Source organism: Athene noctua, chromosome 1 (assembly GCF_965140245.1).
Source record: "Athene noctua chromosome 1, bAthNoc1.hap1.1, whole genome shotgun sequence".
Taxonomy (NCBI): Eukaryota; Metazoa; Chordata; class Aves; order Strigiformes; family Strigidae; genus Athene; species Athene noctua.
Genome location: NC_134037.1, coordinates 239,233,937 through 239,259,912, shown reverse-complemented (window position 1 = coordinate 239,259,912; position 25,976 = coordinate 239,233,937). Strand labels below are relative to the sequence as shown.

The 25,976-nt window shown below is 35.2% G+C and overlaps 1 protein-coding gene across 8 annotated transcripts in view; it reads left to right on the top strand.

The window, feature by feature from the left end:
- The window catches only part of NBEA (neurobeachin), a 511,054-nt gene that overhangs the window by 250,833 nt on the left and 234,245 nt on the right, over positions 1 to 25,976 (top strand). For all 8 annotated transcript variants that reach the window (XM_074914245.1, XM_074914292.1, XM_074914279.1 and 5 more), the window contains 2 exons: positions 9,492 to 9,556; positions 22,447 to 22,555. In XM_074914245.1, the coding sequence (XP_074770346.1) occupies positions 9,492 to 9,556; positions 22,447 to 22,555 (174 nt within the window). The remainder of the gene's footprint in view (positions 1 to 9,491; positions 9,557 to 22,446; positions 22,556 to 25,976) is intronic.

The window sequence follows — 25,976 nt, the reverse complement described above, 5'->3', positions numbered from 1 at the left end:
GAGATTCTCAAATAAGTGATAACACATAGTCCCTCTTATATTTAAGATATTAAGATGTTAAGTAGATTCTGTAAATTTTTTACTTCTGTGAAAAATTATAGAACTTAAAGTGCCTTAAATAAAGCAAACTATCCTGAGAGTATATCCATAACTAGACAAGCTCCAGTATGTAACTAACAGATAAACTGAGCTTCAGATAAGCCTTTCAAACATTGGTTAACCTTGTGAGCCTCATAAATGAGTTGTGTCTGTCCGTATTGTCTTATCCATTAACCTGGAAACTCAGAAGCTACTTGAACTGGATCCGGTCTGTCTCTTCGTATCACAGGCAGCCATTCAGTATATACTTAACCAAAAAAAGATCTGTGACAGATCTGCTCCCAGGCAGTGCAATCCATAAAATGCTCCTCAGCAGTTTGACACATGTAAAACATAGTAGTTCTATACTACTATATATGCTACAGCATTCAAAACTATAAAGTAGCGAAATGGGGCAGAAGATGGGACAGGGCAAGGCAAATGAGTGCATTGCCTATTGTCCTAAGTGGCAAGAAAAAATCTGAAACGATATCAAGCAATTAATCCCACTCCAAGGAGAGATGGAAAAACAAACAAACAAAAAAACCCAGAAAGATGTGCCTTTCCAGTGCAAATTCAAAGGAAATTCTCACTGAAGAAATCCCGTGATAGGTTTAGCTCTGAGAATATAGGAAGACCCATCAGCCAGACACTGGAGAGATTTCAGTACACACTAGCACATCTAAATATGCATTCTGCCTCGGAATACAGGACAGCTCCTGGGCAGCTGCCCAATACAGAAAAAAAAAAATTGTTTTCTGGTCCCTACAGCTGACCAGAAGAAGCCCTGAAATGTGGGATTCATATCACAGAAACACAATCCATGTTTCTTGATACTAAACATAATCTATTCAAGGCTTTCTAGGAAATTTTAAGTAAGAATTCTCCAGGTCTGCTGTACAGTGCCTTCTTATCAAGCACCATTCTTACAGGTTTTTTACCAGGCTCCATCTTAAGACAATGTTATTTCTGTACTACACTATTTGTATGTTACATTTTAATTTTACACATTATTAGAAACCTTTTAATTTTCATTATAGATTTATTTGTGGTAATTTTGTATGTTTACTCATGTTGCCAGTATTATGGTCATCATTAAATACTCTTGTTGGTCCTTATTTATTCCTTCCAAAGGTATTCCTAGAGTTCTTATACTCCCTAATTTTTGTCTGGTAAATGATAGGTCTTTCAGAGTAACTGTGATAGTAGCACACTACAGACGTGTTTGCTATTTATCTTTTTGACACCAACTGCAGTAGGAAGGTTGAAGATAAGTTAAATAGTGGCTGTTTCCTTAAATCTCAAGAACAATGAACCTGAGACTTAATCCATTTAGGAAAATAAGTCAGATATAACTTCAGTGACGAAATTAAGGTTGGATATGCAAATTTCTATGGAGATGTAATTTTTTTAATCTTTCTTTTTCCTAATCATGGAACAAGTTGGGTGTTTCACTTTTGGCCAGATTTTCCCAATTGTCCTGTTGGATTATCCACTGTCTCTTATTTGTACCAGTGCAAGTAGGAGGAGACAATTCTGCATATCATATCACTGCAAAAATCTGAATTAAAATTTGATGTAGAAGGGAAGGACACACAGAAACACATATGCAAACATGCAGAAACTTACTGTTTTAATAATTCTGTTTTCCAGCATATCTTGAAAACATTTCTCCTAACAAAGTTCTGGATCTGCTACACTGCTGCTGTCCTGCAGCTTCTTCTTTGCTAACCTCACTTTTGTAGCAGTGCTGATATTTATAATACCCACAAACACACCTGAAAACTGTTCAGACATTTGTTTCCTGGTTTAGTGGGTTAAGCTGACTGAGACCCTAGTTCAAAAGCCAGCAGAGCTACTCAGAGAATTTGAAGTTTGCAAATCTGGGAGCACAGAGAGAAAACACCACTCATGTCTTCATGGATGCAGGCTTTAAATTCAGATCTCTGCATCTAATTGAATCTTACTCTTAGGCTGCAATTTCAATCATCATCTTAGGCTTCTCTCTGGCCCAGATCACCCTTGTAGACGTATCATATCTTCTCCATGCTTAGCTCCATATTCCTGCTCACTCCCTTTCACCAAAACATGCACTAGTGGAAAGTCACATCAAAATAAAAAGTAACTCTGAATAAAATAGTAGTTTTAAAATTATTATACTTCTAGAGTAGCTATGAAAGCAACAGCTCATAGTAGGTGGCAAGTAGGATGCCTGGGGCCATAGGAAGGAAAGGCTGCCTCTGTGGCGGTCAAGAAAAAAGAAAGAATTTTGGTATTTAGTGGGAGAGAAGTAGGTTAAAACCAAAAACAATCCCACAGATTGTCATAAAATGGACAAAGCACTAGAAAGGTGTATGAAAGTGTCATCATGTAGCTCCAAATTGAGGCTTTGTAACTTCCACTTTTACCACAGGCTCAAATTTAAGTTCAATAAAGTCTTTGTAGCTGAAGCAAGTACTTTCTCTAATATTTTAATCATGTTTGGACTATAAAAATGTCTAACAAGAGAGAAATATTTCTACTGTGTTCTTATCCATTATCGAATATGGTACAGGTTAAACATGTACTCATGTTCTGTTGTTGATTTGAGGCTCTTCACAATCCAGAACATGGCCTATACACAAATATGTTGTTATACACACTTAGTTTAATTTCCAAAATCAGAAATGAACTTCAGTACTAGCTATAGGGGAAGTAGAAAACTTTTTCCTTTATACTTTTTTTCTCTAGAAATTAAGTCATTTGTTGGGGGGGCAGTTGTTTTTTGTTTTGTTTTCTCTTGGTGTTTCTTGCTTTCTTTATAGAATTCTGGAAGTTTTCCAAAAGATGATCATTTTGTATTATCCTTTTTTTTTTGCATGGAAGGTCAGAGAATTTTCCTGCATTAATTTCTTGTTCACGCGTGGAATGCTGTCCAGCCCAATCTCACTCTTCATCTCTTTGCTATCTGCTTCTGATAATCTGTCTTTCAAATGGAAACCATCAGTGTATTCTCTCCTACTTGTTGGGCAATTTTACTTTCTTGATTATTCTGTGAGATGTCCTTCCAGATTCCCATACACTCAGAAAACTCCTTCTTTGCTTTGCCCTTAGTAATAAGCATGATCTCTTCTTCAATATGTTCCTTACACCACACTCATCGTGGAACTTCTGGTCCTTTCTCTTGCCTGTCCTTGTCAGAATACTTTTGTCAAAAAATGTCAAAGAATACATTTATTACACATCAGTGAGATGCTGATCTGAACCTGCTCTAGATTCATGGCAAAACAGACAGGATCAGAAAACTGTATGAATTACTTTCCCCATATGGCAAGGGGTCTTCCCCTGACTTCTCTATTAAGTTGCCTACAATTGAGAAGAATCTTAGATCAGAGGAAAACACCTAGAAAGTCAGAAAAAGTCCTCTTAAAGAGCTGAGAAAGGGTGCAAAAGCTCATTATTTGAGACCATCATTATTAGAAAACTTACCATAGTTTTTGAGGGGTTTCACTATATATATAAAACTGAGATGATGTGAGGAGTATTTTTCTGTACATCAGAGTGTCTTCTCTTTAATGGTGCATTTTGGAAGACTTCAAATTAGTTATCCACCTTTAACATCAAAGACTGGTTGAATAATAAGTGGACTGGCTTTTAGGACTAATAGCCATACCTAGCAACACATGTTGTTAGTAATAATTTTAGTGTCTCCTAAATGAACTATTTTTCCAGTCAGGAAGTAAGTTCTAGAAGTTGTGGAGATGCAGGTATCTTCTAACACATATCTTCTGTCTGTATGAGAAGATAGGCAGAATTTCTACAAGATGATGAATGTTAATATGGTATGTATCATCTAAATAAATTTGGCCATTTCCCTAGAGTTATTTGGATAATGTAAATGTTTTTGTAATTGTGAAATTTTTTTCTTTTTTTCCTAAGATATCAATGAAATGTTCCCCCAGGAACATTTGACTTAATTTCCAAGATAAATTGGGCAATTACCACAGGTGATCAGAAGGGCAATGGGTCTATATGTTTCCAAGAAAGCAAAAAATTAACATATTAATTCAAGTCAAAAAAAAAAAAAAGGAGGAAAAATTAGACTTTAGTCTTGTGAAAGTGAAATCTAAAATTTCTTATTACCTTTGCTGCATTGTTAAATTCATGTTTGCATAAATAGAAAGTTTCACATCCTTTTCCTTTCTGTGATTTGGCCAGAAGCCTGGTGTATTCCAATACTGGCAGATTTGCCTTCCAGGAGGATGTCATCAGCTGTTCTACAATTTCCTTATTGTGGGACATAGTCACTTTTAAAATGGATGACCTATCATCAAATCCTAAAACTGATCCCAAATTTACTTGAAAGTGTAAACCAAACATACATTTTATTTATCGTATATCAGCAGTATACATATGAGCGTAAGAGAAGGATAAAGGCAGTAAAATTTGAGTTCTTAGATCTGATTCTCATTCCAAACAATAATGGAAGGATTAAAGACTCCAGTATCTTTAGATAAATTATTCTAGGAATGGTAGGGACAGTCCAGATCTTAAAAACTCTATAATCTTCTCAGAAATTTATGAGTAATCTGCTCAAAAATTTATGAGGCTGTATCTTGAAATCAGTTGGGTTTTCTGTTTTTACCTACTTCTAAAAGACATGGTTTTCTGCTATAAAGATTTCCTTCAATCTTGTAACATTTCCTTTGAATGTTTCCTCTTCGATGAAGCAAAGCAAGTTATTGATGATTTTAGAAGGTAACTTCACAACATGGAGTTCAAACCCAGGCTAAATTACATGCATGTTGTGAATTGCAAACACATTTTTATAAAATTTCCTCTTCCTTCTGATAAAAGGTAGCACCTGTTTAGCTCCATACAAGACTTTTTTCTCCAAACATATTCAAGGGTCTAGAAAGAAGAGAGTCAATATAATAGAATTTCATCTATCTCACAAAGTTAGGATTAAAATACAGTGATTGAGGAACTGAGCTATCAACTGAGTTAATATCTTAGACTAGAAAATACAGTAAATATTCAATATGTGAAAAGGAAAAGAAATACTCAGATTAGTTTAAGACATGGGGAAGAGAGAATTGCCAAAGCAGCAAGGAGAATTGTGGGATGATTACTACACCAGGTATCTGTCCATTCAGTAACTGCAGTTTGTTGAGAAACTTGTAATTTGTGTGTGACACAATTTTAGACTTCCTTGGAGAAAGTGAAAAGGGCGAGAGCTGTCATGTAAATTATGAAAACTGAGAAATGATTATTTATTTTTATATATATACTGTCAGATTTATTATTTAATTTTTAATATCACAATATATTTTAACAGAAATTTTCTAATGATTATGAATAAAAATTTAAAAATGCTAAACCAGAGTTGATTTGGAAAGAACTATAATATAAAAAAATGTTCTTAGCATGCCAAGCCTAGTTGTTCCTTTTTTGCTCTTTCACTACTCTTTTTTACCTGTGCAGATTTTCTGTATCAATTTTACATGTTAAATTTGTTAATATTCTGGCCTCTCTTTTTTTTTTGTTTTTTTTTTTTTTTGTGTACTGGGGATTAGAGAATTTTAAAGAAATGGGACTAGGAAGGTTCACTGAAAACTAAAAGTTGTAAGAATATCAGAGAGTAAGAAAAATGTAAAAAAAAAAAAAAAACAAACAACTGAATTTCACAAGTAATATCTGTACTGTGTTATGGTTTGTTATTTAGAATTTTTAGCCTTTTACTCTCAGAATCATCTAGGGTGGAAAGGATCCTGGAGATCATCTAGTACAACCGTTTGCCTAGCACAGTTCCCACCTACACCATATCCTTAAGCTCTAAATCGACCCTACTCTTGAACACCTCCAGGGATGGGGACTCCACCACCTCCCTGGGCAGCCCATTCCAACGCCTCACAACCCCTTCTGGAAAGAAATGCTTCCTAATATCTAGTCTAAACCTTCCCTGGCGCAACTTGAGGCCATTCCCTCTTGTCCTGTCACTTTCTACTGGGATAAAAAGGCTCATCCCCAGCTCTCTGCACCCTCCGTTCAGGGAGCTGTAGAGGGCGATGAGGTCTCCCCTCAGCCTCCTCTTCTCCAGACTAAACACCCCCAGTTCCCTCAGCCGCTCCTCGTACGACCTGTGCTCCAGACCCTTCATCCCAGTTCTATTCATCTCCTGCCTCCTCTGCATGGACAGTTTCATAACTGGATTCAGTCTGAACCTTCTGTCAGGGAACATGTACTGATGCTTTCTGATTGCAGTGATGCTTCTCAAGCAACGATGGAATAGAGGAGGAGGACAATAGGGTGGGGTCAGGGAGGTGACAATTACCAATATCCTAATAGTTCAGTACATTTTTGATGTCTTCAATAAAAGTTTGCATAATATAAAATATTTAGAACATAACCATACTGGACAGTAATTGAACTGACTGTCTAAAGTTATAATGTTTCATTAGTGTATATGAAGACCACTTTTAAATTTGTTTCAACATGAATAAAGTTAAAAATGAAATTTGATATCTTCATTCTGTTTTCAGTACAAAGTAGTAGCAAGTGTTATCATTCTTAAACGCTGCTTGTGTTAGTCTCTAAATGTGCCTCTATCTCCATGTCTTCTATACCCTACCTTGTTCTGAGAGGTGCACTGCTGGCAGCAATAATCATCCCCCCTGCCCTATCAAGCAGGACGCCCAGGGGAAGAAAGGTCAATGCATTCCTCTTGTATAGAAGAAATTATCTGGTACACGGTCTTCCATTACTTCAGCATGTAATTGGCATCCGCATTTTTGAGGCACAGAAATTTCTCTCAGCTCTTGTTTTAAGGCCCAGAAGATTCAGGATATAAACTACACTAAAACCACCTGAGTAGTGGTGTAGTGATTCAAGCACTTAGCTGCTAATAACCAAATGTCTATGCCATGATTCTACTTGCCTGTAGCATAAATTTCCCAACCACCATTACTACATCCATTACATTTGGACTTTATCTTTCTGCTTCTTGCCTCTTGAGTGTGAGAAAGATTTTCTGTCGAATCTAAGATAATATAAACAAAATCGTGCACATTCTTTTAGCATATAACTCCACAATTTAATCCAGTTCTTAAAGTGCATGCAGTGACCTGAATGGCCATTACAAAGGCAACTGTAATGTTGGCATTTCTATGTATTTCAATATATTGTTTGGGTCTTTGGTGGAAAAAAGAAAACCAGGTGCCTCTTCTCAAGTGCAGTTCACCTCTCAGCATTGTGAATCTCTTAAATTAGGCCTAAAATTGAGGGGAAATTGTAGTAATAATTATTCCCTTGTTTGTGGATTAATGGAGGATTGGGAGTTTGTACTGGTTTTTAGTAGCAAATTTATAGTGAAGCAGTGCATTAACCATGAATCCTGGTTTCTTTCTGGTTCTGCATAATTTTCCACTAGGTTTTGTTAGATAATTGGGCAGGTTTCACACATTTTTATCATGAATAATTATTTTGGATAAATGGATGAGATTTTCTACCTATGGAGACCTAAGGAGAGATGTGTTTGTTTCCACATAGATACTAATGACTCTTTAAGTACCTTAAAATATCTCATCTAAAATCCAGTTAGACATTTTGGATGTCCTGCAGTATGTGAGACATTTGCAGTGAGCAGGAAGACCTGACAAAGGACTTGCAAGAATCTCTTGGTCTTTTACAGGCACAGGTAGACACTCTGTCTCTCTTTAAAAAGTTAATTAGCATGCTTCAGCTGGTTTAGGAAGCCAGTTTTTTTCCTCTGCTTCTCTCTTTTCAACTTCTTTCCTGAATTGTAGTCACACCAGTTCTGCTTTCCTGACTGCAAGGTCAGCAGCTGTGGTGCAGAAAAGCACCTCAAAAGAAAATGCTAATAGGGGATTTTGTAGTGTACAGTAAAAGGCTGTGATTAAAAAAATATATATAATAATGCTACACCTCAGATACTATCTCTAAACCACATTACTGTTTTTAAAAATGGCACTAGGTGCCTGTGTTTCGGCAACTGAATCCTTTCCTTCTTAATTTCTCAGAGTGACTTTGTACTATACCGATGTGATTTAATTGTTTCCAAAAATTAGATCATTAGGCTCACTTCAGTTACTGGATTTGGAAAAGAACACAATCATCAGCACTGAAGAAAGTGCATGTTACAATGATTTTCTAGCCCACAAGCTCAAGGTTTGAGTGCTGATACTCCATATTCCCTAATCAGGACCTACCTGCTCAGTAATGGGTTAAAAGTATGTTCATTATTTGGGTATTTTAGTAGCTTGTCTCTCATAAAACCAGTCATGTGTACAAGATTGTTGTTGTTGAGGGTATTTTTAAGATGCATGACTTGGTCAAATCTGTGAATATTCATAGGATTAGTAAGAAGCACCTTGCTGATTAGTGACTAGTTTTCACAACTATTCATTGAGAAAAATTTTTTATCTGTGCAAAGCTATCTTCTTTTTTTGCCCATATCAGGAAAAAAACATTGGGAGTTTCTGCCTGATCTTTTAGTCTTGAAAAAAAAAAAAGAAAAAAAAAAAAAAAAAGCATTATAGTTCTGTAACACTAACTCTTTCTATGCATTTTTGTTTATAGCATGAAGTCTCATAATAGAAAATGTCTCTGAACTGTAATCCAGCTAATGCATTTTGATTTTTTTTTTCCTGTATGGTGAAAACGAAATTATTATTACTCTAAAAAATTTTAAGGAATTAGCCCCAAAAAAACTAATTGAGAGATAACTCAGCCTTTCTCCATCTCAAGTATCAAGTCTGTTGGTATGATAAACACAGTGGGTTGCATGGCAAAAAGCTGTTTGTGATGCATTGAGAATTTTCTCTTTAACTTAGTGATATATGAAGTAAAATTTATCTTTTAATATCTATTAGGTGGTTTAAATCAGTTTTGAAAGTTTATCGTGGAAATCCATGTTAATAGTAAAAGAATCTTAAAACCTCAGTTTGTCATTAGCTACTGGTTTTGTTTTCACTTATAATGAAGAAGAAACAAAGATTGAACTCAAAGAGGGATGGACAGTACACAGATTATCGCCTTCCCTATTTGATAAAATGTACAGGGTGTAACAGTGAAGAAATGTGAAGAAACGACTGCGGCCTCACTTTGTTGCACTTCATATGTTCATTGGGCAACTGTATGAATTGGAGAAATTAGATGTGTTTTCTTCTCTAGACAAGGAATCCAAAGCTTGCTTAAGGGTGAAACAGAAAACATGACCTCCTAAAATTTGTTTGAAAATCAGAATGAATTACATTTTTTAATTGAGCAGGTCATTCTTCTTTGAGGAAAAAAAAAAAGCAAAGCATGAAGAAGTTCAGCCTAAATTCAAACTCCTTAGGAAGTCATCAGGGTCGGCTTCAGAAATGTGGTTTAAAATCCTTGAGTTTTGATCATGTTATATTTTATTTTCTTAGGAATGGCAAAATTCTATTCAGAAGAATGCAGGACTTGCATTTATTGAGCTCATCAATGAAGGAAGGTAATTAATTTTAAAGCTTTTGAACAAGTAGTCATTTTGCATTTATTCCATTGGGTGATAATACTTCCTCACCATCTGTTCCAAAAAGATTGTGAAAAAGCCATTTTAATTAAGAGATTTATTGTATAGTTGCTTTATATAGTAAATATTTAATTTGGAAATGTGTAAATTCTGAAAATTTTGTTTATTGGCAGAAGGAAATACAGCTCCCATGAACTGTTAGAGGTTTTGGATTATTTGAGAATTGAACCACCGGTTTCCAGAGCAGGAAGGTTGTTTTACCCAGACAGTCCAGGGATCCCAATCTGTAAACCCATCTGCTGCTCCATCTGTTTTAGAAGCACAGCATTCATTGTACAGATGCACTTCTCTATACTATCGTTTCATGAGGAATTATTTCATCTAGACTTTCTGGTCCAATTTGTGTCCTGTAAAACACACAGGATATTATGTTTATAAGAGTTGCCTTGCTTTTGCAAATTGTTAAGATACTTTGTTATCAACCCTCAGGTTATTTTAATGCTATATCTATCTTCTACGCTGTGCAATGTTTGTCAGTACTTCCAGCCAGCAAGCTGGGCAGCAAAGGGGGACTCTTTGGCCTTCCTGGTAGTGGAATGACAAAGACAAATGGAGCCACGTGGGTAATGTGTGTGACTTGTATTGGCCAATACAGTAAATCCCTTTGAATACAGATGTCTTGATATGTGCAGCTGAAAAAAAACCCCAAATAGCAGTACGCCTGTTGAAGAGATTTTCATTTTATGTATGTATGGTTTCTTTTTTTTCACCAATGGCATGTCATTACCAAAGTATCAGATCTTCTCTTTATTATAGTATATTTTTTGTTCTAGCTATTTCCATCTTTAAATCATGCATTCATTTAAAACGAAGTTTAGAAAACAGCAGCATGTAGCTTATTACCCAGTTTTTGGTTGGTGTAAATATTCTTAGATTCCCTGTGCACACTGGAGTAACACTGCAATATAGCATTTGGAAATTTAGTCCTTTCACTGGAAATTCTTCTTACTACAAAGTGGCAATATGAGTTTACACCATAATAGCTTACTTTAGTGGGTCATGTACGGCACATTATGCAATAAATATTACATGGTAATAGGCTGAATATTTATAGTAAGCTTATGTTCTTGGATAGTAATACAATGCCATTTTGACCTTTTTTATTTTCTCAGCCAGCATATTAAGTTCAGATATTATTTCATGTTCACTATTGATAAAATGCTCATTCTGAACAAATCCTACATCTGTATAGTTTTAGTGGTCAGGTATTAGTGGACCCTCTACTCCCTTCTAAAGATAACTTTTCAAAACAAAGTAGTATTTAAGAACTGCTGCTTAAATCCAAAGGAATGTCTAATCAAACTGCCCTTAGACACATGTTCCTCCATATACTTTTTTCAGAAAGGTGGTTTAGAACCAAGTGTGTGTGCATTACTAGAATGCTTTCCTTCGCAATCAGCCCATTTGTTTTTAATTTACCCTTTTGGGTATAAAGATAACAATCCTTTAACTGGAAATTGTTATAAATATTTATTCTGCTTAATAGCTAAACTTGTGAATGCAATTCATCAATCATAGCTAGAGAATGCAATTGTGCAGTTGTCAACAATTAACAGGACATAAACAGTTGATGAATGTGTAGCTGAATTAAAGTGCTCCCTAGGATAACCTGAAATTATAAACTGGATCATTTAAAGGAATCTAACAAAGGATCTTTATAATTAAAACAAAGCAGGGTTAATGAGATGTAAAATTGCATATAATCGCTGTGCAATAATGATTGAATTTTAAATTATTAAAAGCAAAATGAAGACTAAGAATATCTTGAAGGAGTTTCTGGATAAGATTTTGAGAGATATGGGTAATAATTCAACAGTTTTGAGAAAGCTTTTTCTTTTGAGCATGGAGGAAAAGGTTTAGATGTAATGCAGAGGATCATAGTTCTTAATAATTTCAATTAGATGTTTCTCTGGTTTTATATATGGATGCTATAAGGTGATTTTCTGAGTATATAACTTTTGTTGTTTATGCTTGAAATAATTCAAGTGCCTTTCTGATCTTTGACTTTAATAGAAATGTTCTGAAATAAAACATTTTGGTTTAGTTGTAGTGGAAAAAAAAATCTATATTCCTGTCACTTTAATAAATTGCATTTTCATTTTAAATCAGTTGATTTATTGTGTTTGTTTCTGTTTTTTCTTGGTTTAGACAATGTTTTGTTAGGAAGGTCTGAATGATAGAATTCAGCATACAGACACTGATACAGCTTTCTAAAAATAGGAATTGTTATAACAGTTTTTAGTATAACAAGACCGTCTGACTATAGATTTAAATAAATACTTTAAGGGGAAAAATATGCAAAGATACTTAATTTGGAAGTGTAGAACAACACTGTCTATAGTACACCTGAAAGATTTAGACACATCCTGGTTATGATCTTGAACTTTATGCTTCTTTTTAATCAGTCTCATGCTACAAATATGATGTTGAGGGTATCACACATGTCAAGATCTTCACTGATAGCAGCTTAATTAGGATATCAGATTTACATTAGGGTATACACATAAGTATGCTTCTTAATAAGAGCTGGATGCATCTGCAATGTTGACTGTAAAAGGAGACATGAAAAGATTTCTTTAAGAATTATGTGGGAGGGAGATTACAATGCACATTTAAGTGGAGTGGTGGTGGATGAGGTCAAAAGAAAAGGGTGCAGGGTCACAAGATGAGAGAGAAGATAGAAGCACCCATCTCAATTAAATATGTCCACAAATGCTTACAGTTTGGGTAACCTGCAGTAGAAATTACTCCACATGCAGTCAAAAAACTATAATGTCACTGGAGTAAATGAGATTTGGTGAGACAGCCTGCACTGCATGACAGAAGTGCTGTGATGGACAGATACAAGTTCCTTGGGAAAGATAAGCAGAAAAAGCAAGGAAGGTGTGTTGCCTTCTCTGTGAAGGAGCAGCTGAGATGTGTGGAGCTCTTCAATGGGTTGAATGACAGTCTGGTTGATAACTTCCAGGACAGGATGAGAGGAGAATCCAGTAAAAGTGACATTATGGTGAGAGTTTGTTACAGACCACCCATTCAGGGTGAGGCAAAGGAAGAAACATTCTTTAAACAGTATGAGGAAGTGTCTGGATCACAAACTCTGGTTCTCATGGGGATCCTAAAGACCTTCCTGACATCCTCTGCAAGTGCAACAAAGTGGGATGCATGCAGTCAAGATTTCTGAAGGGTGGTGGGGGTGACTTCTTAATACAGGATGAACCAACTAAGAGTGACACACAGCTGGATGCTATTCATTAGCAAGCAAGAATTGTTTTTGCATGTAGTAATGGCACCTTTGACTGTAATTACTATGAAATAGCGGAGTTCAAGATCTTAAGGGAAGTGAGGATGGAGAGTAGCAGAGTACAAACTTCATGAGTGAAGATTTTAGCCTGTTGAGAAAACTGATAGGTAGGATCCCATGGATCCCTCCACATACATTTGTGGAGGTCAAGGCAGGTCTGGAAAGATGGCAGGCCTTAAAGGTCAGCATTGTCCACATGCAAGAACAGGAAGAAAAAAGACAATTTATTAAGGGACTTGTTTGGCTAACCAAGGAAATTATAGTAGAGCTTTGATGCAAAAAAGAGAGTACATAGGACTTGGAAGTATCTAGAAGCAGGCTAGAAAAGAAGAATTTAGAAACATTGCTTGAACATGTAAGGAATGTTGTCAGGAAGGCCAACACTCAACTTGAAATGAGACTTGAAAGAGATAACAAGGACAATAAGAGCTTCTACCACTTCATTAGTAGTAAAAGGCTGACCAAGGAAAATGTGGCCTATTGCTGAACGGGATGGATGATTGATTTAGTGACAGATAAGACTGAGATGCTCAATGCCTCCTTTGCCTTAGTCTTCACCAGGGTTTCTCAAGCCTCTGTCTTTAATGAAGTGGTTCAAGGAGAACTACCAGAAGTGGACAAGGATTGAATCAAGGATTCTTTGAGACAATTTGTCCCATGCAAGTCTATAATACACAGTCCTTGTAAAGGCCGATCACTATTATCTCTGAAAGTGCAAGGAAATTAGGGCAGGTCACAGGTGCCTGGAGAAAGACAAATGTTGCACCCACCTTTAAAATAGACCACAAAAGTCAGAAAACTACAAGCTGGTCAGCTTTTCTTCTGTTCTTTGCAAAAACATGTAGCAAGTGCTTCTGGAACACATTTCTGGTCGCATGAAGGAGAAGGTAATTAAGAACAGTCAGCATGGATTTACAAAAGCTAAATCATCCCTGACCAACCTGTTTGCCTTCTATGATAAAACTAGATTTGTCAACACAGGGAGAGCAGTGAACATAATTTACCTTGACACTGTCAATGTCTCCACAGTGTGTCCCATAATACTTCTGTATCAGAGTTAGAACACTACATTCTGAATGGATGGACAACTAAATAGGTAGAAAGCTGGCTATAATGGGGCTCTGAGTGTTGTGGTTAATTGGTTGTACTCTACCTTGATGCCTTTCACAAGTGGAGTATCTCAGGGGTCTATCCTGCCAAAGAGATGAATGTTACAGGTCATTATCTATTAGTCTTTCAAAATTGGATTACTATCCTCATCTTCAATTTGCTTCCCCCTTTACGTTTTCACAGAACTCATCTCTTTAAAGAGATTACTTTGTCCTTTCATTTAATTTCCTTTATTTTATACAGAATTTCCCCATTTTAAATATCAGGAGCAGTCTGATCATCATATAAATTTGAGGAAACATGAGAATATATTGCATCTGAGATTTAAAATTGTAAGCTTTGTTTCTGTAATTTCATCTCTGTACCTACGTCTGCTTTCTGCCTTTAGCCATGAAAATACATACTTTTGCATATCCACCTACCTGAACCTCCAAGCATACGTAACATTCACAGGAGGCCTTTTTCTTTTAAATTTTGTTTTGATGAGAGGTTTCACTAATTTCCTGGAAAGAGTAGCAGAGTGTTTAAATAGACTGGAAATTTGTGTTTGTTTAAATTTAGATGAATTGCTGATTAAATCCTGAAAGGAGGCTAATAAAGACTTACATTCTTTCCATGTTACCTCAGCTAGGGTTGTTGGGTAACTGCAGCAAATTTTCTTTTGGACATCCTCTGTTGCAGTTTGGCAGTTCTGATATGTTTGGTTTGTGGTAAATGAGCTCACAGTCATTATTCACTGTCTGCAATACTTAAATGTTCAGGCCTTGTGTTAAAAGGTATATCTATGGTGCCATTTGCCATATTTGATTTATGACGTGCGTTTACGCTTGGGTCCCTAGATACCCCTTGAAGAACTCATTTAGTAGTTGGGTCCAAGAAAGAGGGAGAAAGGATGCTGTTCCTTGTTTCTGTCTTCAGAATTGTCTTGATCACAGGAGACTTGAGGTTAGAATGGATATCTCATCTGAATCATCCAGGAATGCAAGATACTTGGTCTTCAGACATCATGGATGTTATGTAGCTGAGGGCTATCAGAACAATTTTCAAAGGATTCTGGTTAGGTGTTCAAAATCCAATACATGCAAATCCAGGCAGAAAATAGCACCGGGGAAGCTGTAACACTCAGATACAATCCATAAGTAAGAACAAAGGTGTTTGATTATTCTGTCTTTGACAGATGTAACCAAATTCTGTTGCTGTATTGTCACACTTACTGAGTGTAACTTTTGATTGGAGGAATCTTTTATCCACAGTGAGTGGCTGTTTTATGGAAATTGATCCTAAATGTCATCTTCCATTGGACAGGATTTCTGTCATAGATACTTCTGTAAAACTGGGCACTGAATGTCTGTATCTCTGCTCCAGCTGAGGCATGAGCTTGAGGTCCCTGTTACATGTGCTTTTTTATAATCTCATATTCTTTACTACAGCTGTCCTTGCCGTACCTCTAGACTAATAATCAGCTTGTGTTGGACAAAGCATACATTGTTATGGTAACCATCTTGTGGGGTCAGTACAGCTGGAGATCTTAGGTCTGTTAGAGGTCTTGAGGCATCCTCTGACCTTCTAGCCTTGCCTGATCCAATCATATCTCAAAGGGGAGGCTGATTCTGAGATGCAAGCAATCTCAGTTTTAACTGCTGGTCTTACTATAATTTTGAGCAGTTCTCTATTAAATTCTTCGTTGCCCTTTTGCTATAAATCAGACCCCTGTGTTAGACATTACCTTCTAAAATTTGTAGGAATTTACTTTCAAAGTATTTATAGCAGCACTGCATCTTGTAGAATTTCAAATTCTTCAATTTAGAGCAGTTTATGAATCCTATTATAGATACTAAGTGCAACAATAGGTTTGATTTCTTATGAATGACATTAAGAGTAATAATTGTCAAAACAACTGTGTTTGGTGAAAAAGTGGCATATTTCCAGGCTGCTTCTTGGAAAAATTAATCTATGGGCATCTGATGAAAGTAAGTCAGAGAAACATCTGTTTCCCTGGACATGTGAGTTGGCAGAACTTCAGGAATGAGTAGAGGAAGCAAGACCTCAGCTAAATTATAACAAATGTTCATTTTGTAATCTGTTTTGAAAATTGCTGCTTGGGAATGATCTGCTTTTTTAGTTTATCTCAAATGAAAGAAAGGTTGGGTAACATAAGAACAATTGTTTTATCTAGTAACATAATAGCTATGAGCCCTCTTTCTGTGCGAGATTATTACTAGGGAGAAGTGACTGCAGGATAGAATAGTTAGTGAGATATGAGTTTTCATCCTTCAGTTCAGATAGATGTACAAATAGCACTGGTTGTCACAACCTATCCCAATCCATATCTAGATGTGTTGCAAACACTTTATGGTTTTTACATGTTTCTAAGACAGTTATAGTCTTATCACTATCTCTATTTCTAAAACTAAAAAAAAAAAAACAAACCCCAAACCAAAACCTCTTCCGGGCTCTGGCTATTTACCTGAACGACTTCTTGGAATATGGAAACTCCACAATCCAGCCTTCTTAAACTCCAGTATCTGAAAAACAGAAACATCTGATTGATTGCACGCTTTTTCACAACTTCCTTTAACCTGTAAACACTCTGGACTTCTAAAGAAACCTTAGTGAGGACAGGTTCAGCTAGAAACTTTACAACTATCTGTACAGAAAGCTCATTTCCCCATAGAAGTATATCAGGATTTGAGTCACAACTGATTTCAGACTGCTTTGTTGGTGGAATCCTTACTGAAAGTCCTTTGATTAAGTCTAAAACCAAATCAAACCCATTTTGTAGTAAGGGAGCTTTAACCATGGTTCATAAATTTGTGAGCATTAATAGAAATCAAGCTTGTTTTGGTAAAAAGAAACCATAAATTACCAAGTTGGTGTTTAATCTCTACCTTATGCAATAAGAATTGTCACTCAAAGAGGTTAAGATTTTTGCTTGGTCATCAATTCCTGGTTGAGGAAGGACACAGCAGCACATTTGGCTTCAGTTCTGGTAGAAGTTCCAGTGGTGCAACTGAAGAAATGGTCACACAGGATAAAGCCAAATGTTATTCTAGGTCAGTGTCTTTTCTCTTTTGGTAAATAATGAATTACTGAAAAACAGTATAAAAAGTACAGCAAACCTATGATGACACTTTTCATATAGCTCCTTAGCCCTTTGGGAGGACTATTTGTGTAGAGATTAATAAGTATAACCAGAAGGCCTGATTCATCAGTGTCTCAACATCAGTCTATCTACTAGGTCTTTTGAGGGTGGTTCTTTCTAAGGGGGGATGAGGATTTACAAGAGTGAATGAGGACAGTGTGTATAATTCAGTCACAACAAATGTTCTGTTGTCAGTGATAAGGAGATCTCACTCAAGAACATGTTTTATTTCCAAAGGAGAATGAAAATGGTACTGCTCTCAAATTTCAGCTCTTCCCTCTGTTTAGCATTTTGTGCCTCAAGCTCCTTCTTACTTTCATTGGTCACTCCAGTACAGGATGATGGTGTGGGAAAGATGCAGAGAATAGACTTTTTCCCAAAAGGGAGTGCTCTGTAAAAATCTGTGAGTAGGAAACATAGTTGGGCAGATGACTGAAATACCAATCAGGATGTACTGGATGAGTTTCAAAACTACATTAATATAAGTAGTATACAATGTAATATATTACATAAATATTTTATAACATAACAGTACATGGAGTTCATGTTCTTGAGAATATAAGCTAGAGACTATTGGTTCATCTTTTGGAAGTGCCTGAGGAGGTGAAAGACCAATCTATCACTGAAAATTTCTTTTGCAAAATCATAGAATATGGAGCTAAGAAAAAGGAAAACACAGTTCTAGAAGTACATCAGAAGAGGTATTTCCATTGAAATAAGGTAGCATTAAAGTTACTATGCAAATAGTGAGTAGAACTTGTCTAGAATGTTGCTGACAGTTTTGGCTATGTACTTGCAGAAAAGGTAAAATCAGCATATGAAATCAGTAAAAAACCCCCCAAAAAACAAAAGGCAATCTCTTTTACTGTTTTGCCATATAAGAAAAGCCAGAGAGGTGATTTACTTAACCTAGTAAAATAGGGATAGTTGAAATATTAGAAGGTCAACAGAAGGAAGAAGAATTGTGTAAACTTAAGGGCAACATTTGCAACAAATGAAGCAGTAAAGACTGCTGAACAATACATTTGGATTGGAAAGTAAAAGGGTTTTAACCTTCAGGGGACCTTCCAAAGCTGTATTGGAGGCAAGCAACTTGATCACATTTTCATAAACTGAATACACATTTCATGAACTAGGTTTCATGAAAATCCTTTCATAAACTAAAGATAGTTTATGAAAGAGCTTGTATTGATGTAGCTACGTGCTACAGTGAAGGAGTGAATTTACTGACCTCAAGGTCTTTGTTCCTTTCTCTTATCTGCAGTGTGTGAAAGATTTTTTTGATGTGTTGGCAGCCTTTGATACTACTGTGTGAGATTTTTTTCTTGTTTGGGATCCTTTCTGAATAATTACTATTGTTTTTCCTATGAGAATCCAAAAGATAATTGTAAGCACTTTTTCTCATGACAGAAAAATCTAAGGTTTATTGTTCTATTTTTTTAAATCTTATGCCATGCACATGTTTGAATTAGTAAGTATTTAGATAAATCAGTAACTATTCAAAGGATGATATTACCATGCATGTGCATCAGGTGTAACGCAGTTAGGACAGTATGCTGAGTTGTGCTGTGTCTCTATGAATCTGAGAATCAATCAGATTTACCTGGCTATGGCTTAATCCCGATATAACAGTAACAACACTTTTGACATATTTTGCTTAGTAGAAATACAGTTTGAGAATACAAATTAGCTTCCTATGAGAAGTAACAATCAGTTCCAAAAAATATTTTAAAATAGTTTTTATATTCCAAAAAGTAACAAGTTTCCTTGAACACATACAGAAAGTACATAAGCAAGTTCCTTTGCAAAAGTGTTTGTAAGGCACTGCTTCCCTGAGCTTGTAGTAGCTACCTTTCCTTTTAAAGCTAAAATTATGTATTTAACTGCTTTAACTTATTATGCCTCTGTTTTCTGCCCTATGTTCTTGCATGTGCAAATCAAAACATCCTGACCAAGCTTCTTCGGACGCATGCAAGATTTCTAAATGATGTCTTAGATTTTAACCCTTCTCTTTTTCAAACGTATGTCTTTCTGGCAAGTGATTTTAAGACTAGTGTAATTCTGAATAGTCTTCTAGATGCAAAAACATAGTTTACCTATCTTTGAAGTACTATCTTAGGTGCATACAAGCACCTAAGGTAAGCAATCACAATATGTCTCCTATTAACACACATTAATACACTATTTTTAATGATTATATAGTGATGATAGGCTGTGGCCTCACTTTTGTCATAATCCCAACATGCTGACCACCATACAAACAATTTTTCATCTTTTTCTTGAAGAAGTCATGATCAGTGATAGAGATACAAGAGTGCATGAAACAACTGGCTAGACACAGTTTAAATAATGCTGAGATATTCCATAGATAAGATTTTTGACAACAAACAAAATGGGAGAGAGCAGGTATGTCTGTAGTTTTAAATCAAGTAGCTGGGACTCGCCAATGTTCATACTGCTAAGGTTAGCACCTGCTAGAGCAGAGTGTCTTCATTCATCCTACACAGCACTTAGCCCAGATCTTCCCTGAAGCCTGTATGGTTCCTGTTTCACCTTAAATTATCATTACTATTTTGTCAGTTCAGATAGTTTGGAATCTGAGGGCTACCCACAAAATGATGTATTCTGTGTGTGCTGGGGTATGGCATGAAAACACCTGCACAACTTTCTTGGGTAACACTGGAGAGAGTTTAACTTGATTCAGTCTCATGAATGTGTCTTCAGTGAACTGTCCCTTGGACAATGCCTATACATTTTCTGGGTAGAAGTTAGAGTGAGCCAAAAAATTAGTTGGGGCCAAGCTAATGATTTGAGTGCTGCAGGCAGTCAGGACACAGTGCTCAGACATGTTCCCTGCTCACCTCTTATTTGTCACCTCCTTGACTTTGGACCCTGAAGACCTGTGACATTTCAAGGTTACCTGAAATCTGGCTTAGTTTGCCTAATGTGCTGTCCCAAAACTGCAGCACTCCAAAGGTGTTCCCAAATGCATCAGGTCTCAGTCTCTGGAGAAGAAGGTCCATTAGAGGGGTGGGAGGTACAGCTGGGGTCACCAGCAGTTTCAGTCAGCTGGTTTGAATCATCTGCTGCATGTCTATAAAAGTTTTTGTTTTCTGAAAAGTATCCAGAGACCAGTGTTGACAGATTTTTTAAAATATTTTTTATTTTATATCTTTTCCCTGAGTATTGTCAAGAGATTTATTTATAATTTATGGAAATTAGCATTCTCTGGGAATCCATTTGAAGTCCCTTGTAGGTGTTTTAGTGCATAAATGGGCACAGATAATGTGAACACTTCTTACTACAGATAAATACAACCAAGATGAAGATGGTGTGTATTTACCATTGCTCGTGAACAGAGGCAGCTTAGTTTGGTTTTTGAGGTATAAAAAATATGCCCAGTTGTCCCAAATAATAAGCCCAGTGGATCAAAGTTAGTCTCGATCTTTTCTCGCCAAATTCTTGGTGGCAGGGAGTGTCTAAGGAACCTGTTGACTTCACCTAATGTCGTTTGGAACTAGAAATCCCACCTGAACTACAGCTGACTCAAAGATACTGATTTTGCACTGTGATCTATTTATTCAATAGTTTATTCATTCAGGAAGGGATGTACAGCTAGTAGACCCTTGAAATCTGTGTTCAGTATTGACATCCTAGTTAGTTGCTTCCAGGTCATTAATGTCACAATGGAAAAGTTCACGAAGATCCGTGATGCAAAATTTGACTGAAGATGTTAAACACTGACTTCTAGTATTGTCTCATTTTGGAGAAGCTTATTAAAGTCATGAATGTTCACTCCTAACCCATATCTGAGGGTAGTTCTGCACTTACACTGTAGCAATAAAAATCTGAACACTTATATCTGTAATAAAATACTAAAGCATATCTTCCAGCAAGGTCAGTTAAAAAAGTAAACCTAAACCTACAGTGGAGGCAACTTTAGTCTTTCAGCTTATAGTTTGCCAAAACCTTTTTGCTTTCAAGAATAGCAAAGGGTTAGATATAATAAAAGGCTTATTAAATGTCGAAATATCCACTGTGAAACCTTGATCCAAGCTTGTTTATCTCTGAACAGAGGCCCCAACATTTGTCTTCCCATGCCACATATCCATATTAAACATTAGCTCAGGGTAAGTGATTTCTTTCCTTCAGAGATGATAGAACACACCAAGGGAAGCAAGAATAGATTTCAGATCTTTCCATCTTATAGGTGTAAGGTCTAGTAATCATGGTTTTAATTTCTAATAGTTGTCACTTTTATTTGTGGTGCTTCTAAGCATCAGACACCAACCTTAGGGTGGATTTTGCTAGAAATTTTGCGTTCTTAATGTAAGAATCTCTGAAATTGCATTTCCCTGATGCTGCAAGAAGGTTAATCCCAGACTGTGTGCCAATTTGACAAAAAGAGAAACAGTTCTGTCTGATCCTAAACAGACCTATCATATCTTTGCATCCTGAAAGATATTTCCTCCCAGCTGATAAGAGCAAAGCAATATTTAATAGAACTGGCAACCTTAGATATAAACTGCAGGAAGGAGAAAGCAGTTGCTTCCATTCTTCCTGCCCAATAAAATATTGGCATTATTAACAACACAGTGTTGTTTATGCTGAAATTTTATTATGTAACTCACGGTATTTGGTGGTCTTTACAAGAGTCTTACTTTAAGGTGTCTGACATCCTCAGCCTCAGTCCAATCTTAATCTATTTTTTCCTTCTTTTTAAATGAGATTTCTCTAGTTCTGATGCCATGAAAATTTGGAAACCTGATGCACTTTTCACTCTTGTGTTTGAAAAAAATACAAGGGATACTTATATTATTTTGCAATTTCAGTACAATTTTAAATCTTCATTAATCTTATGGGGTTTTAAGACTTGGAAACTGGAATATTTATATTTAATCGTATAATGGTATCAGTAAGAGTTTAAGCAGTTGTCTAGGGTTTTTTTAATGATAGTATAGTATTCATATTCATATTGAGACTGCTGTTAAAAACATACTCAAAATATAATACTTCCATAAAGAATTTTTCCCTTCAATAATAATAAGAAAGCTTTTTGCATATAACATGATTTGTTTGTGCTTTCACTAATGCAGAAAATTTTGTATAAAATTAAATTTTTCTTGTCGACTAATTTGGCATTTTTTTACAGTAGTTTCATTAATTTATTTTTTTTCCGTTTTAAGTAAATCTGCTGAAATAGCTTATTTGAAGAACATCATATGCAAAGGTTGATTTTGATTTTTCTTATTCTAGATTATTATGTCATGCCATGAAAGACCATATAGTGCGTGTCGCAAATGAAGCAGAATTTATTTTGAACCGACAAAGAGCTGAAGATGTCCACAAGCATGCTGAGTTTGAGGTAAGCCTGAGTTGGTGCATTTCCGCTTCTCTGTTTTCACTCAGTTGTCACCTACACTGTAACCCCATACAATAAAGATTTTTTTCCTTCCAAGAAAGAAATTTACATTGAAGGCATTTCAAAACTAGTTTTTAAAAGCTTTGGTAAATGTCAAACACAAGGAATGGGTTTAATTTCTCATCTCCTCACTGAAATTCATGAAAACATTTACGGCTTGAAGAAATCCCTTAATTAGAATGTTTAAACTGAAATGGCAGACCCTTAGGTTTACAAAGAACATTTCTGATTTATTGCAAATAATAATGCAAATCACATCAGTAATTATTTTTGTTGGATTTTATTAACAGTTTATATGAGTTCATTAAGAAAGAAAAGCAATTAATGCACTTAAGCCACACGAATAGTAAGAAATAGAAATGTGTTAAATAGAATTAATATTTTAAGGTAATTTCATTAGAACATTTTGCACTTTGGAGCACTTTCAAACATTTACTTGCCATAATTTATATATTGAAATATGATATTACATATCTTTCTTGCTAGTTAGGAATCTTTAATTATTGACAGTAAAACTGTTTAAAATGTCTATTCTTTTTATGTATCAAAGAATTAACAGAGCAGCTTAGTCCCATAACTCTTTAATTTCTAATTCTTACTCCTAAAAGTAGTAAACGTTCAATTGCTTTTTTCATCAATGAGAGCTGAGTATACAATTTAAATTACATTGCTTGAAAATGATACAAATATAAAAAAGGCTATTTTTAAAAAGTGTTCAGTTTAACAGGTTTTTGATTATTTCTTCAGGATTCATTTTGTTCCTATTAAAAAAAAAATCATGCAGAAGTGATGGAGTAAAGTTAAAATTTCGGTTTTGACATGACATTATCAAATATGGTCTTGCATTTTTATGGTGTTTTATGCAACATTTCAGCATCACTGGTTTTTACTATTTCCAAACCTACCTGTGCTTGTGTACACTTGTGTGTATGTAAGTATCTATGCACAAACATAAATTTCCACGTTTTAATGCTCAAGTGACCTAACATTAGGATTAAGATAGACTGATTTAGTATTGCTGATCATAAATAGCTATATCAATTTATTCATCTGTCAGAAAACGTCAACAAGCACCTGGTGGCTAGAATAGGATCCAGTAATCTTAATTTTGATTAGGTTTTTATCTCCTTGAAACAGCTCTCTAAAATGTGCACTTTGATGTGCTAGTTCTTGTGCTCCTTGACCCAGCTGAAAAGTGTGAGACACAGAGATATCTGTTGTCATTCTGAATATACATAACCTTTACTTCATTTTGTCAGAGCAGACAGCAGACACTTGTCATATGGGATTGCAACAACTTTATTACGAAGCATATACTGGATATTTTGAACTTAGATAAAATCACATTTACAATTAAGTGTGTGTCAGAGTGAAGTTTCATATTGCCACAACAATAAATAACATTTGATATTTATCAGAGCATCATGCAGTAACCTAAGATGACAATAGAAGATTGAGTTATCTGCTCTTTGAAGAATACATTGAGGTATAAGATCTGTCAGAACTCTAGACAAAATGAGAATATTCAATTAACTTCCAGCTTCTGTTAGCAAATAGGATTTAGAATATTAACTAAATTCCCTAAAGGAATAGCCTTAAGTCAGTCTTATTGTCTAGTAAAGAAACCAACACATTTTTCCTATATGAAAATTTTCATTATATTTGTCACATGAAAAGCCTCAGCTACACGTTTTAGATGAGTAAGATAAAATCTGCAAGTCATAAAAGAAAATTATGAAATGTAGCCTGTGTTAAATAAGGAACTCAGATGTACTTAAATAAGGTGATGGTTAAAGTCTGAAAGAATGTTTTATATATTGTCTTTAATGATGGTAGGTATATAATTGAACATTTTATTATTCGTCCTACTTGAAAGTAGTAGGGACAAAGAGATTTCTGGTAGTTTTCTGTTGCATAATTGTAAATCTGTCATTTTGTTTTAATAAGCTGTATTGGTATATGTTCTAGGTTTTAGTACATATTAATCATTGCTCTCAGCCAGAGAAGTGAGTGGCTATTTTAATTTTACCTTTTAAACTTTAATTGAATCATTATGGGTGAAATTATTTGGTCCAAGCTGCACCAAGTTACTGCGCTGCTTGCATAGGGGGCAGGCCATAGACCAGCATCTAAATTTTATCCTGTAACTCCAGTTGCAGTCAGGGCCAGTGAAATTCCTCCCAGAATGGGTGTTTCACAGTTAACTTTCATTTTGTTAACCTTTGTAATTGTTCACGAAGAAAAATGAAAATTTAATTTTACTGTCCAATGATCTGGTGAAATATTAACCTCATTACTAAGGCAGATCATTGTACTAATTGGTGCTTCCCTGTACAAGAAGATAAATTGAAAAATGAATTAACCCTTTATGAATTAGTGTAACGATTGTTCTTTTCCAGATAGATTACTTGAAATAATGGCTGCAATACGGTGGAAAACCACTGTTGAAATCTTACTGAATGTTTATGTGATCTGTACTAAAAAAGTAGCGTGCAGAAATGTGAAGACAAAACTACAATTTACTATGAGGTTAACTTAATTTTGATTGTTCTTTTGAGTACTAGAAAATAGGATTCTATTCAGCACTGTTACAGCATTGAGAGTTGGTTGAATGTTCTAAAATGGTGCACAATAACTGTGCATGCAAAATTCTCTCTTAAAAGGTGATTTTAAAATTAGCCATTTTGAAAATAAACTAGCCTTTGTGATTTATATCTAGAAAATTACTTGTTTTAATTAATATGGCTATATTTCCTTTGTTTAGACATTTTGAAAAGATTGTTACTAAGAGGAGAAATTGAACCTGAACTTAACACAATTTTGAGAAAAGAAATTGAAAAATTACATTGGTTTTATTATACATAAGGAAAGGATTTATAATACACTATAGAGTTTGGACAGTTCTAGAAACAAATTTACTTGAAGGTCAATAACCACAGCATTTATTTTAGAGGTAGTTATCTCTCAAAGGAAACATGATGAAAACATTAGATCTTTTTTCATTTTAAAAGATGTGTGATTTTTTAACCATTATGGTTAAAAAGTGTGGTTAAGAAGTAGTATGTAGTACAAAAAAATTTTATGTTGTGATATGAAATAAAAAATATACTCCCTGATTTCATAGTTAATGGATTTTCCATAATACTAAAATTATCAAATAACTTTTTAATTATAGGCTTTACTGCAATTTAAAAATTTAAAAAACAGTCTACATAATTTTTTCTGTATATTATGCTATGTGTGTTATACCTGTATTTTATACATGGGAACACATTAAACTTTTACAAATAAAGACCAACTTTTAAGGCATATCCATGGTCACACATGTACACACAGAGACATATAGCTAAATGTTTTTAATTGC